Genomic DNA, 15,688 nt, shown 5'->3' on the forward strand with positions numbered 1-15,688 from the left:
CTTTCAGCCGTTTTTGAGAAATAGTAGACAAAAGGTCAAATATCGGCGCAACATTTTGTTACCAATTTTGGTTCAAATCGATTCAGAATGACTAGAAACGTTGAGAAAACATAAAATTAGCAAGTCGAAATATGTTAAAAAACAAGCAAAAACTTTTTTGAATCATTCAAATCGGATGCTTAGTTCTCTCAAAAACTGAAATTTTTTGCACATTTAGCTCCGTATCTCCGAAACAGCTGGACCTGCCTTAAATTAAATGTTGTTTGAATCATTTTCAATCGGATGCCCGGTTCCCAAAAACTAATCAGCACTAGTCCCCCATCAGTAGGAATTGAATGCTTTTTCAATCATTCAAATCGGTTGCGTGGTATTTCCGAAAACGTCGACGAAAAATTGTATCCACACATACACAAACATCCATTTTTTCTGAGGTACATATTACAAAATGTTCAGAAACCTCTGAAACGTGAAGATATGCAAAAAATTTCATACTCTCTTTGCACTTACTTAGTTAATAAAACATATCTTTAATCAATCATTTGTGTTTAATAAATATTATGTAATAAATAAAAAATATAAAAATGCTGTCAATGGGAATGCACATAGTTTTTGTGCAAAGCTTTACAATATATTTATAAAATAACACAAATCCAGTTGCATCTTGGTAATTTTGTTTTCAATTAAAATTCAATGATCTAGGTGACATAAATTGATCTAAAATCTCATCTGTTACTTCCAATCGGAGCTTTTGATGGTTTGCAACTATCGGCTGAAGAACCTAAGGGGGAAAAAATTATTGCAATCAAAAATATTTAAATTCAAAACGTATTTATATAAAAAAATGTTAATTGGGTAGCGAGAAACATTTTTGAAATTCAATCTTGCAAACATAATCTATTTTTATTTTTATATGAGAATTTTTTATTAAATAGTTTTCACTTGTTATATACACATTATTATCTACTCTATTGCTTTTTTATCTTCCCTCAAGATAATGAGAAAAATTCTAACTTAATTACTAACAATTACTACAATACAAACCTCAATCGCTTTCGCCTTAATTTCTCCACTTAGCATTTTTCCTGTACTGTATGCAACTCGAATTTCTTCCAATTCATTATCATCTTCCAAAAAGAATTTAAGTAACTAAAAAATATAATAAAATTTTTATTAATAAAAGTAATGATTATTTATTAGTGTAATTTTAGTACCCAGAAAAATTGTACATTTTCTGATAAAGTTTCAAAAAATTTTGTTTTTTTTTTTTAATTCAGGTAAAAAAACAAATGAATTTTATATCTTACTATGCACATCCCCCCCTTCGCCTATGATATTACGTGAATTTTTGTCAAACCCCCACTTTTGAAGCCTGATGTGATTAATCACCAAGAATAGCTATCAAACTTCTAATAACATTGGCGTAAGATGTTTAGATATCCGAGAATAGGCTTATAAAACTAGAACTATAAAAAACAATAAATAACTTAAATAATTACTTGATATGAAACATCCACCGAACAATCACCACCCAAGGCTCGGTGTTCTTCTACGCTCACTTTTCCTCCACTAAATGCATATTTGTTAATCTGTAAAGATAACAATTATCAAAACATCATATTGTAAAAGAAATTAATGGGGCAATTCTGCCGTAGCAGAGCTCATAACACAGCGTTGTCATGTTATGCTTATTTCTTGGTAGTGAAAACTGTAAAAATGTCTATCTATTTGCTGTGAGATCAGGTGTATTTTACATATAAACAAGCAAGGAAGAATGTTATGATAACAGAATCTTCAATGATGCAGATTCTTTATTGTTATCATATGATCCTCACAGTTTTCACTACTAAGAAATAAGCATAACATAGTGTTGCCATGACAACACTTTGTTACGACAGAGTTGCCTCATAAGTATTACAAAAGTCTAACTGGACAAATATCAAGATATTATATAATAACATCCCAAAGAAGAAATCGAATGTTTTCGTCAGAAAATTCGACTTGCTAGTTTTGTTTTCTCGACGTTTCAAGTCATTCTGAACCGCTTGAGACCAAATTTAGAAAAATATGTGTATATATGTGAGTCATTTTTGACATTCCATCAAACTCAAAAACGGCTGCACCGATTTAAAAAAATTAACTAGTTGTAAGTAGCATTTTGCCATAAGGCAAGTTGCATTAACCTCCCCATACGTATGGATAACCAACTTATTCAATAAGAATTGAGATTCGGCTATCAAGATAAAACTTCAACTGTTTATTTCGAAAATAAAATTATTGTTTTCACTAAAAATTAATTTAAGCGATTTTCAGTTGACTTCCTTCAAAAGATACTTACAATATCTGTAATAGAGTAAATTAATTTAAGTTTTTTTATTTCATCCATCTAAAGATGTATTTTATATAAGTCTTAAGTGTGAACGTCAACTATAATCAGTAGATATCTACGAACCATAGAAACTATTATACTCTTCTTTTATCTAAGACATTATTCATATACTCGGCATAGATTCTGATTAGAATCGCTTAAATGCGCAGCGCAATTCCAAACATTGAGAAATTTTTATAATTCAACAGCTTATCGTAGGCCTATAATATTTTAGTATGTTATTTCAGACTGTGAAATTTATCGCAGTACAAACTTATAAAAAAAATTAAACTTTTAATTACGGAGAAACGGTCCGGACGATCTTTATCAAAAACTAATCAGCGCGATTCCCAATAATTATTTTTCAGTTTTTGAATTTCTAAAATTGTTTTGATTGTGGACGAAAAATTCTACACTTTTCTGCTAATTACAAAAAAACAGCTTGGCCGATCATCGCCCATAACTGACAAACGATAGTTCTTATCGAGTTACATTGAATGACTTCGAAATTTTTGACATCGGCCCAGCTGTTTTTTTTGTCTTTTTGAGAACGTTGACAAAAGGTCAAGAATCGGCTCACACACACACAAATACTTTTTTCCAAATTGAGTCTCATATGATTTAGAATGACTTTAAACGTCGAGATTACATAAAATTAGCAAATCGGATTTTTTGGCAAAAACAAACTTCTCATCTGGGTAGTTAAAAACCATTCAATAAACGCACGTTGGCCGATTTTAAACATTTATAAACCGTTAGAAAGATATCAGTAGAAAATCGTGCTTAGTAGTTTTTGGCGAAGATCAGCCAAAAAGTTACTTCATACGTGGCATAATAAAATTTTTTTTGGCATTTTTAATTAAATTTTAAATATCGATAGAGAGTGGAGAGTTGACGATCTAAATCAGTCTTTCTGAAAGTGGATGGTATCACCCACTGGTGGGCAATTGTAATATCCAGAGTGGCGATAAGTGGCCTCTAACTAATTTTTTTTACATGTATACATGTAATATAATGAGTGTTTTATTTGCTCTTACTGGTAAAATGTTCTAATTTAGAATGCAACAATACGCCCTCAAGCTTATATTATTCAAACTTTAATGATTTTTTATAATTCAAACAATTTTCATAGTCCTATAATATTTCAAGGTTACATCAACTAATATAGCACACTACAACTATTTTATTAAAATTGAAAAAAAAGATTTAAAGGTAGGGGGGCGCTACAAAATTTTTTATCTTCCAAGGGGGCGTTTGAAGAAATAAGTTTGAGAAAATCTGATCTAAACGAACATTCTTAAAATATTATAGAACTACGAAAATTGTTTGAATTATAAAAAATCATTAAAGTTTGAATAATATGAGTTTTTAGGGCATACAAGGGCGTATTGTTGCCCTATAATTAATATAATTACAAATATCGTAAGTCTGTTTGAAATATATTAATTAAAAATTGCGTAGATTAGTTTTTACTGAGTTTGAAAATTATTTCTCAAAAAAAATCTGTTGAAAATTTATCTAGTTATCTAAATCTTACTTCTTATTGATTAAGACTATATTCACACATATTGGTAACTTCAGGCACTTGCCTTATATAAATACCACTTACACCTAGTTTTTTAAATTCTTTTATATTTCCCTTACCTTTGTCTTAATTTGCTTTGGTGTATCGGTTAAAAATATAGCTGTGTTTTGTTCACTCGATGACATTTTAGTCTTTGCACCTTGCAAAGCCGGGAAGAAACTAGCATGTATAAGAGCAGGCTTATGAGCTCCTATTCTTGGGGCAACATCACGGGTCATCCTGAAATAGGGGTCTTGATCTATCGCACATGGTATCAGACAAGGAACCTGGTGAAATAAATTTATAAGTAGAAAGAACTCTTTTTGTGTAGATTGAAAAAGGGTTTATTGAAGTGAAACTTCTAATGTGACTAAATGTTTAATGTTACCATGGAGGGGGAATAGAAAGAGACAAAGCGATAATCGTCTGATAATGTTGTAGATTGTCAACAATATTTTAAGTTTTCTGAAAATGCTGTAAATTGACAGAAATTGTTGTAATTTGTCTGAAAATGCTGCAAATTGACAGAAATTGTTGTAATTTGTCTGAAAATGCTGCAAATTGTCTGATAATATAGAAGATTGTCTAGAAATGCTGCAGATTGCCCATTAATGTTGTAGATTGCCCAATAACATTGTAGATTGTTTGAGAATATTTTGTGTTGTCAGAAAATGTTGTTATTTGTCTGAAAATGCAGCAAATTGCCTAATAATGTTGCAGATTGTCTGATAATATAGTAGATTGTCTAGAAATGTTGTAGATTGCCCCAATTGAAAATACTGTAGATCGACAGAAATTATTGTAATTTGTCTGAAAATGCTGCAAATTGTCTAATAATGTTGTAGATTTTCTGATAATGTTCCAGATTGTCTAGAAATGTTGTAGATGCCTGATAATACTTCCAGAATTTTCTGATTCTGGAAGTATTTCAGATTGTCTGAGAGTATTTTGCATTATTAGAAAATACTGTAATTTCTCTGCAGATGTTGTAATTTGTATGAAAATGCTGCAAATAGTCTGATAGATGTAAATTTTCTGATGACGTTGCAGATTGTCTGATAATAGTGTAGATTGTCTAGAAATGTTACATCTTATCTGAAAATATTATAGGTTGTTTGATAATGTTGTAAATTATCTAATATTGTTGTAGATTGTTTGACAATGTTGTAGATTGTCTAAAAATGTCGTATATAGCCTGAAAAAATTATAGATTTGCTAAAACTGTTGTTGATCGTCTAAAAATGTCGTATATAGCCTGAAAAAATTAGAGATTGGCTAACACTGTTGTTGATTGTCTAAAAATGTTGTAAATAGACTGAAAATATTAAAGATAGTCTAAAAATGTCATAAATTGTCAAAAAATGTTGTTGATAGTCTGAAAATATTATGAATTTGCTAAAAATGTTGTAGATTGTCTGGAAATGTAGATTGTCTGGAAATGTTGTAGATTGTCCGTAGAAAATATTGTAGGTGTTTGATAATATTGTAAATTATCTGATATTGTTGTAGATAGTTTGATGATGTTGTAGATTATCTAAAAATGTATGTAGCCTGAAAAAATTAGAGATTGGCTAAAACTGTTGTTGATTGTCTAATAATGTTGTAGATTGTCTTATGATGCTATACATTTTCTAATAATGCTATAACTTGTCTGAAAATAGTGTAGATTTTTTGATAATGTTGTAGATCATCTAAAAATTTTGTAGATAGACTGAAAATATTATATATTGGCTAAAATTCTTGTAGATTGTCTGCAAATGTGGTAGATAGTCTGAGATAACATTGCAGAGTCTGAAAACAGTCTTGTTGATGATTGTTTAATAATGTTGTAAATTGAAACTATTAGAGATTGACCAAAAAATGTTGTTGATTGTTTGAGAATATTGTACATTGTCTGTAAATGTTTAAGTGTCTTAAAATGTGGAAAGGTGCCTGAGATAGTTATAGATTGTCTGAACATTTTGTAGATTGTCTGACGATGGCAATACATTGCCTAATAATGCTATAGATTGTTCAAAAATAGTTTAGATTTTCTGAAAATGTTGTGGATTGTCTGAGATAACATTGCACATTGTCCGGAAACGTTTATGATTGTTTGATAATGTTGTAGATTGTTTAAAAATGTTATAAATAGCCTGAAAATATTATACTTTGGCTGAGTGTGATGTAGATTGTTTGAAAATATAATAGGTTGGCTAAAGATGTTGTAGATTATTTGATAATATTGTAGATCATTTGATAATGTTATAAACTGTCCAGAAATGTTTTAGATTGTTTCACAATATTGTAGATTGTTACATAATATTGTAGATTGTCTGGAAGTGTTGTAGATTATCTGATAATGTTGTAAAATGTCTAGACATTGTAAAAATTGTAAATAGCCCTGATAATATTAATGATTACCCAAAAATGTTGAAAATTGTCTATAAATGTTGTTGATGGTCTGAAAATTTTGTTGATTATCTGAAAATATTGGACCTTGTCTAAAACTGTGGGTCTAACTGAAACCATATTGTGAATTGTGAGCAATATTAATATTAATCAATTTGTATCCCTTATTAGTTCCATTCACACATTATGAAGTATCACTTCATGCTTACACATACTATTACTTTTTTTTACCTTTTTGTTATTGAAAATAAATGGAAACGTCGTCGAGATAGCTGGTGCTGCTTGAACTGCCGGAAAAGCTATTTTACCAATGACATCCGAGTCACCGAACCCAAAAATTCCTTTGATTTGATTATATGTTACACATTTTTGAATACGGATGACATTCTTATAAAAATCAGGACACTGTCTATGAAAACAAAAATAATTAATATTATTATCAATTAATATTATTTATTATACTAATTAAATATAATTACCCCATGAATGTTAAATCTGAGAATATAAAAGTTTTATTGACATCAAATCCCATTGCTATAATATCTTTAGCATTATCTCGAGCCATTTGTGTGCATTCTTCAGGTGATATGTTTTTCCATAAAGTTTTTTCATCGTCCGTTAACTGAATTACTAAAGGTACATCAAAAGCTTCTTGCAACCATCTGAAATAATAAGTAAATATATATATATATATATATATATATATATATATATATATTTATTTATTTATTTATATATCTCTATTTCTTACTTTGTGAGCATAAAAGGAATAAGATGTCCAATATGCATAGACCCCGAGGAAGGACCTCTTCCAGTATATAAATAAAAAGGTTGTCCTTGTTCACGTTTTTCTAATAAAGTTTTCAAATCTCTATGCGAGAAAAATATTCCTCGGCGGATTAAGTGATGAACTGGACGTCCTATGATTTTTTCCATTAGTGTTATTACATCTTGGTCAATCTTCGAACTGCCAAACCTTTCTGGGAGGAAAAAAGATAAAGAATAGATAAAATGAATCATAATAAGGAAATAATATGTCAATAATAAAAAAAATAATAATAAGAGTGAAAAGAATAATAATATGTAACACATTATTGTTGTTACTTGTAGAAAGGATACATTTAATACAAAATTTATATATTTGGTTTGGCATTGTGGAAAACTAAACAGTTTTGAATAATTTATAAGATAAATCTTTTTTACATACAGATATTTTTATCTTGAGACTTAAGATTTTATATTAAGATTATATACTTTTCAAACAAAATAAGCGATTTTAGATTTCATTGTGACCCAAGTTGGTAACAAACTAATATCAAGCTATAGTGAGATCCATTATCATTTGAAACCGAACAAAAATATGTTTTTGAATAAAAAATACCCTTTTTGGCTGCATCAAATTAAAGATTATAACATAATTATTAGATAAAGGCCACATTTAGGTTGCTTTTTAATGAATGTATCTTATATATAAAATTCTTCTATATGGGTGTATGATTTGATACTTCTCCTAAACGGTCATTCAAATTTCGATAATTCTTTTCAGAGTTGGTCAAAGGAAATATTTAAGATTTAATGAATAATAAAACTATAATAAAATTGTAGAAATAAATGGCAAAAATCGCAAAAAACCATTTATCATTGTTTGACATTAAAAACATTTGAACGGTCATCTGCTAGAAATGTCAATTCACTTGAAATTCGAATTTAGCTGAAATTATGAGATAATATTGGAATATAATATACAAGAAAATGTAATGTCTACATTATTATTGCCGAAAAGCAGCTGAGATCTGCCAGATTAAAATAATATAAGATACAGTGAACAGTATATGTTTGGCAGATGAAATTATATAATCCAGTTTAAAAAATAATGCAATAAATCCAAAATTGCATATACATTATGTTTTTAAACTTGTGCATATTGCAGTTTGGTTTACTTTACTAAACTATTTAACAATACAAAAAAATATTTCTACTTATTAAAAAAATGATTTAGGATTTTGTTTCATGTGCCAAAAATCCATTTGTTTAGCATTGGATATTGAAAATAAGTTGATCTTAGATTGAATACATTGAAATTGCACATATTAACAAGATTTTGCAAATTAATTCTCCTAAGATTTGAACATAAACAATGATGTTAATAATAAATTATTAGTAAGAAAAATGAAACTACAATTGCCAAAAAGCAACTAATATATCATATGAGATTATGAAAATTATAGACTAAATTATTGGAGCAATTATGTTGTGTGGTGAAATCAAGTGGGATATTGTACTTTTACTGCGGGTACTATATTATTTTTTTTTCTGAATTTTTTATATTGGTTTTGGCAAGACCTGAAATAAATCACAAACGCAGGAGATCAAATAAAATAATAAAAATCATAGGATAGGATATAAAAAAAATTGGAACTTTTGAATTGTAGACGTGGTTACAGGACAATGATTGATGATTGACTAAGTTGTAGACTTAGTCCAGCTTTTAGTCCAGTCATTATAGTAAGTTCATCTCGTAATTCAAGATACCCAGCTATAAGTCTGCAAATACTTGTATATTAACACCCTAAAGTTGTCTCAAAACCTACATATGGTATTGACGCCCTACCATATGTAGGTTTTGAGACAACTTTAGAGTGTCAATATACAAGTATTTACAGACTTACAGCTGGGTATCTCGAATTCTGAGATTCTTACCTAACTTAAGCTTTAATAATTGAAGAAAATATGTGACTCATAATACAAAAATGGCTTTTGGTTTAAATTTCATGCAATTTTTCTGTTCAATAGTCTTCTCTACTGTCCATATGTCACCAGCCTAAAACTAAAACCATATGAAGATATCATCTCCTAATATTCCCTAGGACTAAAACTGCACCCCATACAACAAAAGTACATGACACAAACATTAAAAAATTATTAATCTATTTATTATTTCAATTATAATTTCTTACTTATCAATTTGTCATAATCGACGCCGGTCTCGGAGGCACTAGAGACGCTCCATGGTGTCACGATATCGTCTTCCGCACTCGAAGGAGCCCCCTCAGCTTCGGTTCTCTCTTCAGTCATAAAATCAATCTCTCCTTCGCTAGGCATTTTGTAGATTTTACCAAGAAATTAATGGATTTTATAAGAAAATAACCTATGATGTATTATTGCACCATACTATGAGTTGAGAACTGTCAGACTGCTCAAGTGTCAAATTGGATTTGACAGTTTAACAGGGTTACCAGTGCGATGTTAGGAGGGTGTCACACGGTGGTAAATTGGGCGGTGTAATATTAGGCGGGTGTCACACAGCAGAATTTTTTTAAAATGATTTTGCTATCTTATTTTAGTTTGCGTTTACAATAAAAAGGAAAGAACTATGAAGGGGGATAGTAAGGCAAAAAATATCCCTCCCAACTAATTTTATAACGCCATAATTGAGTGCAAAAAATGGGAAAAGGGTAGTCAAGAACAATGGAGGGAGATAATAAGGCAAAAAACCTCCCTCCCAACCAATTTTATAACATTATTGAGAAAGAAAAGGATATATGGTGCACTATATATTTATATACAAGCAAAAAAACTAGTTGTAATTGGTATTTTGTCTTGAGGCAAGTTACATGAACTTCCCGAAATGTATAAATAATCACTTTAATTAATAAAAAATGAATTAACTTATGAGTGATTAAAAGTATTCCGAGTGGATTTATTACATATTACTTACACGTTAACTCGGAGTATTTTCTAAAAGCAAATTTTCAAAAACCACCAATTTTTATAATTGAACCAGTTTCCGTAGGACTTTAATGATTTAGCATGATCATTAAGACCAAGTACTCTATTGTTATACCAAGTAAAAATTTGTCTAATTGTAATTTTATCAAACGTCAAAAAACTAATCAATTTCTCAAACTTTGATTAATTTTTAAAATTAAACTACTTGTCGTAAGAAAACGGTTCGGTAGATTTTTCCCTAAAACTAATCAGTATCATTCTCAACTAATATCTTTCGAACAGTTTTTGATTTTTTAAAATCAATTCGGTAGAATGAGCTTAAATGTGGACGAAAGCTTTACCACTTTTTTCCGTTACAAAAAAAAAACGGCTTGGCAGATGGTCGCACAAAACTGACGAACGATAGTCTTCATTGAGATACATCAAATGGCCTTTAAATTTCTGAAATCGGTTCAGGCGTTTTTGAGCAAACATCGATCAAAGGTCTAATTTTGACAAATTCCAAAAAAACGATACCAATTTTTGCAAACTTTGACGAATTTTCAAAATTAAACGACTTGTCGTAGGGCCGTAATATTTTAGTATGATCTATAAGACTATGGTATCTACCGTAAAAAAATAATAATAAAAATCGTCGAAAAAAAATTTTTTTAATACGTTATTACAAGAAAACGGCCCGGCCGATCTCTACCAAAAACTAATCAGCACGATTCCCAACCAATCTTTCGAACGGTTTTTGAATTTTTCAAAATCACTTTTTTTCACTTTTATGCTATTGATCATTGAACATTGTTGTTTGTCAGTTTTGTGCAACGATCGGCCAAGCCGTTTCCTTATAATTCAAATGTATCTCGAGATACATTATTGGCTTTTGAATTTTTGAAATTGGTCTAGCCGTTTTTGAGACAACGTCGATTTACGGCAAAAAATCTGTTCATACACACACATACACACATACTTTTTCAATATTTGATCGCATTTAATTCAGAAAATAGCCGTTTAAGGCTTGAAACGTCGAGACAACATAAGTTAATAAAAATGTAAAGATAACTTAAAAAATGTGTAAGACTAATGCACGTGTATACAAAGTCAATAAATAAACTATAATAAAAAAAAAAAAAAAAAACTTGTTGGAAGTTGCGTTACAAGTTTCATCTCAAAACACTGTTAAAGCTTTAAAATTAGGCCGTTAATATAGAATATAAATTATCATAAGGCTTATTTTTTTAAAAATATTTTCTAAAATGCTATTTTTATTTTAGAATGAAAGCTGTGACAACAAGAGCTCGTCTAGTTAAACGCATTCAAGAACGACAATGCACTTTAGTGGAACTGCAGACTGAGTTGGAGCTTCTAAGACTAAAGACTTATCCAAATCTGCATTATAAAATGTTGGGTGATGTTAAATAGATTAATATTTTGTCAAAACACTTTCTATGCACTTGTGATATATATTTTAATGCAGTTCAATTACTTAAATAGTTGTTAATCGCTTTATGTCTAAAGCATGGGTGATGATTTAAATAAACTGACTTAATTAATCCATGTAATAATTTCATTAACACTAGCAATAAATATAGCATAAATGCCAATTATGAAGTATATATGTATATAAATGAAACACAACTATACAAACTGTTGCTGTGCTTGATTTCTTGTTTAGAGTTCTAAATCTCAATATCAATTCATTTTTCATTATTTATAATTATTCATAATAATATGCAACTTTGTAATACTTTATATTCTGGATCTTATCTAACTTATCTTGTAATCAAAGCAATCATAGCAATCACGCGACACAACGACCAATCACAATCGACCTATATAGAAATGATAAACTCGAAAGCGAATAATGAATAATTGGCAGTCGACTCGTAACGCTCTTCCGTTGCATTTTCACAGATTTACACCCTAGTCGCGCCTGAAAAAGTTTTACTTCAAAAAAAGTATTTATAAGATCTCATTTGTGAATGCAAAATAGATATTTTATATTCATTTATTTGTATTTATTTGTTTCACTTATCTTTTCACAGATTTACACCCTAGTCGCGCCTGAAGAAGTTTTACTTCAAAAAAAGTATTTATAAGATCTCATTTGTGAATGCAAAATAGATAATTTATATTCATTTATTTGTATTTATTTGTTTCACTTATCTTTTCACAGATTTACACCCTAGTCGCGCCTGAAGAAGTTTTACTTCAAAAAAAGTATTTATAAGATCTCATTTGTGAATGCAAAATAGATAATTTATATTCATTTATTTGTATTTATTTGTTTCACTTATCTTGTAATCAAAGGAATCATACTCACGCGGCACGACGACCAATCACAATCGACCAGTATAGAAATGATCTCGTCGGGAACGAATGACGAATCATTGGCACTCGACTCGAGCGTAACGCTCTTTCGTTGCATTTTCACAGATTTACACCCTAGTTGCGCCTAAAGAGGTTTTACTTCAAAAAAAGAAATTTAAAGATCTCGTTTGTAAAAGCAAAGTAGATAATTTGTATTTAAAGTCATTTTTAGATATATTAGTTTGGGGAAAAAGAAATCTATTTTTTTTTTTTTGAGAGATGGTTGTACTAATAGATTTCTCATAAATTATTGAGCAACTAGTTTCAGATTTATGCTCGTTGGAAAGGTGGCATTCTGCAGTAAGAAATTCTTTTGCTGTTTTTTGTTTGGTGCATTCAGTTATGAGTTACAGGGGGTTAAAAATGGAAGTGTACGAAGACAAAAATCAGTACATTTTACAGTTTTTGTAAATGCAAACCAGGGTGCTAAAATTGTGAATGGCGTTTATGGTTCCGATACTGTAACAGCCAATTATGAGCAATTTATAGGTTTCGTAGATTCCGTAAATTAAAAAAAGAGTGCGCGTAAGGATCACACGCGATTGGAGTAAAACTTATTTGCTACTGTACAAAGTAGTGGGGTGTATGGCATCGTGCCTTAAGGCAAATTGCTGGAACTTTCCGTAGAGTAACGAAATGTTCGAGGAATATTAAATGTTTTCAAATATATATTATATTGTAACATTGTCTAATATTTATAAAAAATATATAAACTGAATTGCAAAGTTGAAATTATTTGTGTAAAGTATATTTGAATTTTAGTCAAAATTAAAAATCTGAATTATTTTCGATATACAAAATTTTTTTTTTGAAAAATCAATTATTTTATTAAAACAAGCAGAAAGTTCTTCGAATCATTTAAATCGGATGCTTAGTTCTCTCAAAAACTGCCATTTTTCTACATTTAGCTCTGTATCTTTGAAATGGCTGGGTCTGCTTTTGCCAAAAACTAATAACTACTTTTCCCAAGCATTACTAATTGAATGATTTTTAGATCATTCAAATTGGATGCTCCGTTCTCTCAAAAACTCGATTTCCATTTTCTGCCATCTTTGCTCTTTATCTCCGTAACTACTGGATCTGCCTCTGCCAAAAACTAATCTGCACATCTCCCTATCAATAGGAATCGAATGATTTTTGAACCATTCAAATCGGTTGATCCGTGCGCCCGAAAAGGTGAACGAAAAAATGCGGATACACAAAACACACACACACACACACATACGCACACATCCATTTTTTCTGAGGTATGCCTAAATGTTCAGAAACCTTCAAAACGTCGAGAAATGCAAAAAATTTCAATTTCGATTTTTGGACGATTACAATAACTTACCCTACGAGTCATTTAGTATATAACTTATATATATATATATATATATATATATATATATATATTCAAAAAACAACTATCTCTAGTTAATTGGAATTGCCTGGACCAGACTGAAGATAGCAACAAACAATTTAATATTTTTCTAAATATTTTTAAACAAATAGCAAACAACGCGTTTCCTTACAAACGCATATTGATAAACAAAAACAAAATTTCGGCGCAGTCAGAAAATCTACGAAATCTCAAAGAACTTGTGGATTTTCTATATGATGCTTTTAAACAGTCACAGCGAATTGATCTGAAACAATACTTTGAACATTATAAAAGATTATATAACCATAAGATGGAAATGGAACGTCAACAAAGTAATGTAATGAATATAGTTAAATCAGATAATAAACAACAAACTATATGGAATATAATAAAACAAGAAACAGGTCAAAAATATTCAAATAATATCGGAATTGGTACGCCATCAGCAAACGAATTTAATCATTTTTTCAGGAATGTAGCTGTCAATCTAACCAAGGACTTGCTCGACGCAAAGACTAGACCCGAAGCTTATTTATCTAAGATATATGTCAGTGGGCGAAGTATGTTCCTGAGACCAACATCTCCAGAAGAAATTGTTACAGCGATTAAAAAGATGAAAAACAAGACATCACTTGACGCTTTTGGACTAAACGCTAAAATGATCAAACCAGTAGCCGAGTATATAGCTTCACCGCTCTGTGCAATCGTAAACAGTGTATTCGCTACAGAACAGTTTCCAGATAAAATGAAACTGGCGAGAATCATTCCAGTGTATAAATCCGGAGACCGCCAAGATGCATCCAATTATCGGCCAATCGCCATACTGCCTGTATTTTCTAAACTGATTGAAATGTTGTTGGCCTCAAGAATACTAAATTTCTTTGAAGCCAATAACTATTCAAACAACAGTCAATTTGGGTTTAGAAAGGGGTTGAATACGATCGACGCCATAGTAAATTTTCTAAATTTCATACAAGATTCTTTAGAGAATCATGAACATTGCGGTGCGCTGTTCTGTGACCTTAGTAAGGCATTCGATTGCGTACCACACAAAATACTTCTAAAAAAACTTGAATATTATGGACTGAGAGGTGTTCCGTTAACGCTGATGCAATCCTACTTCACGAATCGTCAACAATTCGTCGACTGGCAATATAAGCTCAGTAATGCAGAAGTAGTACCAGATATTGGAATTGTCCAAGGCAGTATTTTAGGTCCGCTACTATTCCTAATATTTGTGAATGACCTGCCCTCCAACTTGAATTGCCATTCGACTCAGTTCGCAGACGATACGGCTCTGGCAGTTGCAAGCAAAGACATAAAAGTTATGAATGAAAAGAGGCAAAATGCTTATAAACAAGCTGAAGAGTGGTTCCTCGCAAATAAAATTGTTCTGAATAAAAACAAAACTGTTTCTATTAATTTTACAGCTAGTAGAAGACATGTTGAACTTCAAGGCGGTGAAGTCAAATACTTGGGACTAACAATGGATAGTTTGCTGACCTGGGCCAAACATATAGAGTTGCTATGCGCAAGGCTCTCGAAAGCCATTTATGCCATTAGAAGAATTAGATCCATAATAAACCAGGAATGTGCCAGGGAAACCTACTTTGCTATGTTCCATTCTGTACTTTCATACGGAATATTAGCTTGGGGACATAGTGCACACACTTCTAAAGTTATGGATCTACAAAAGAAGGCGGTTAGAGCAATAGAAGGAGTCTCACCTCGGGAGCCTTGCAGGCCGCTATTCATAAAACACAAAATTTTGACTGTCACAAACATTTATATTTGGCAACAAGCTATTGCGGTGCATGCGGATAAAACTAATCATTTATTGAGAAGTGATGTCCACGACCACAATACGCGGAATAAAAATGCAGTGATATGTCCAAAAATCAAACTTAAATCATCGCTA

At 30.6% G+C, this 15,688-nt stretch overlaps 1 protein-coding gene across 1 annotated transcript; it reads right to left on the reverse strand.

Annotated features, from left to right (window-relative positions):
• Nucleotides 1-588: 588 nt before the first annotated feature.
• On the reverse strand, nt 589-9,504 carry LOC113376321 (tryptophan--tRNA ligase, cytoplasmic-like). The gene is made up of 8 exons (XM_026616233.1): nt 9,278-9,504; nt 7,072-7,300; nt 6,800-6,982; nt 6,552-6,729; nt 4,010-4,216; nt 1,497-1,586; nt 1,042-1,146; nt 589-778 (listed from the first exon to the last, which is right to left on the reverse strand). The coding sequence occupies exons 1-8, from the start codon at nt 9,420-9,422 to the stop codon at nt 677-679; spliced, it is 1,239 nt and encodes a 412-aa protein (XP_026472018.1). The 5' UTR covers nt 9,423-9,504; the 3' UTR covers nt 589-676.
• Nucleotides 9,505-15,688: the final 6,184 nt, after the last annotated feature.

Source organism: Ctenocephalides felis, unplaced genomic scaffold, assembly GCF_003426905.1.
Source record: "Ctenocephalides felis isolate EL2017-DRISC unplaced genomic scaffold, ASM342690v1 CF-g0.4_SCAFFOLD_00845, whole genome shotgun sequence".
Lineage (NCBI taxonomy): Eukaryota > Metazoa > Arthropoda > Insecta > Siphonaptera > Pulicidae > Ctenocephalides > Ctenocephalides felis.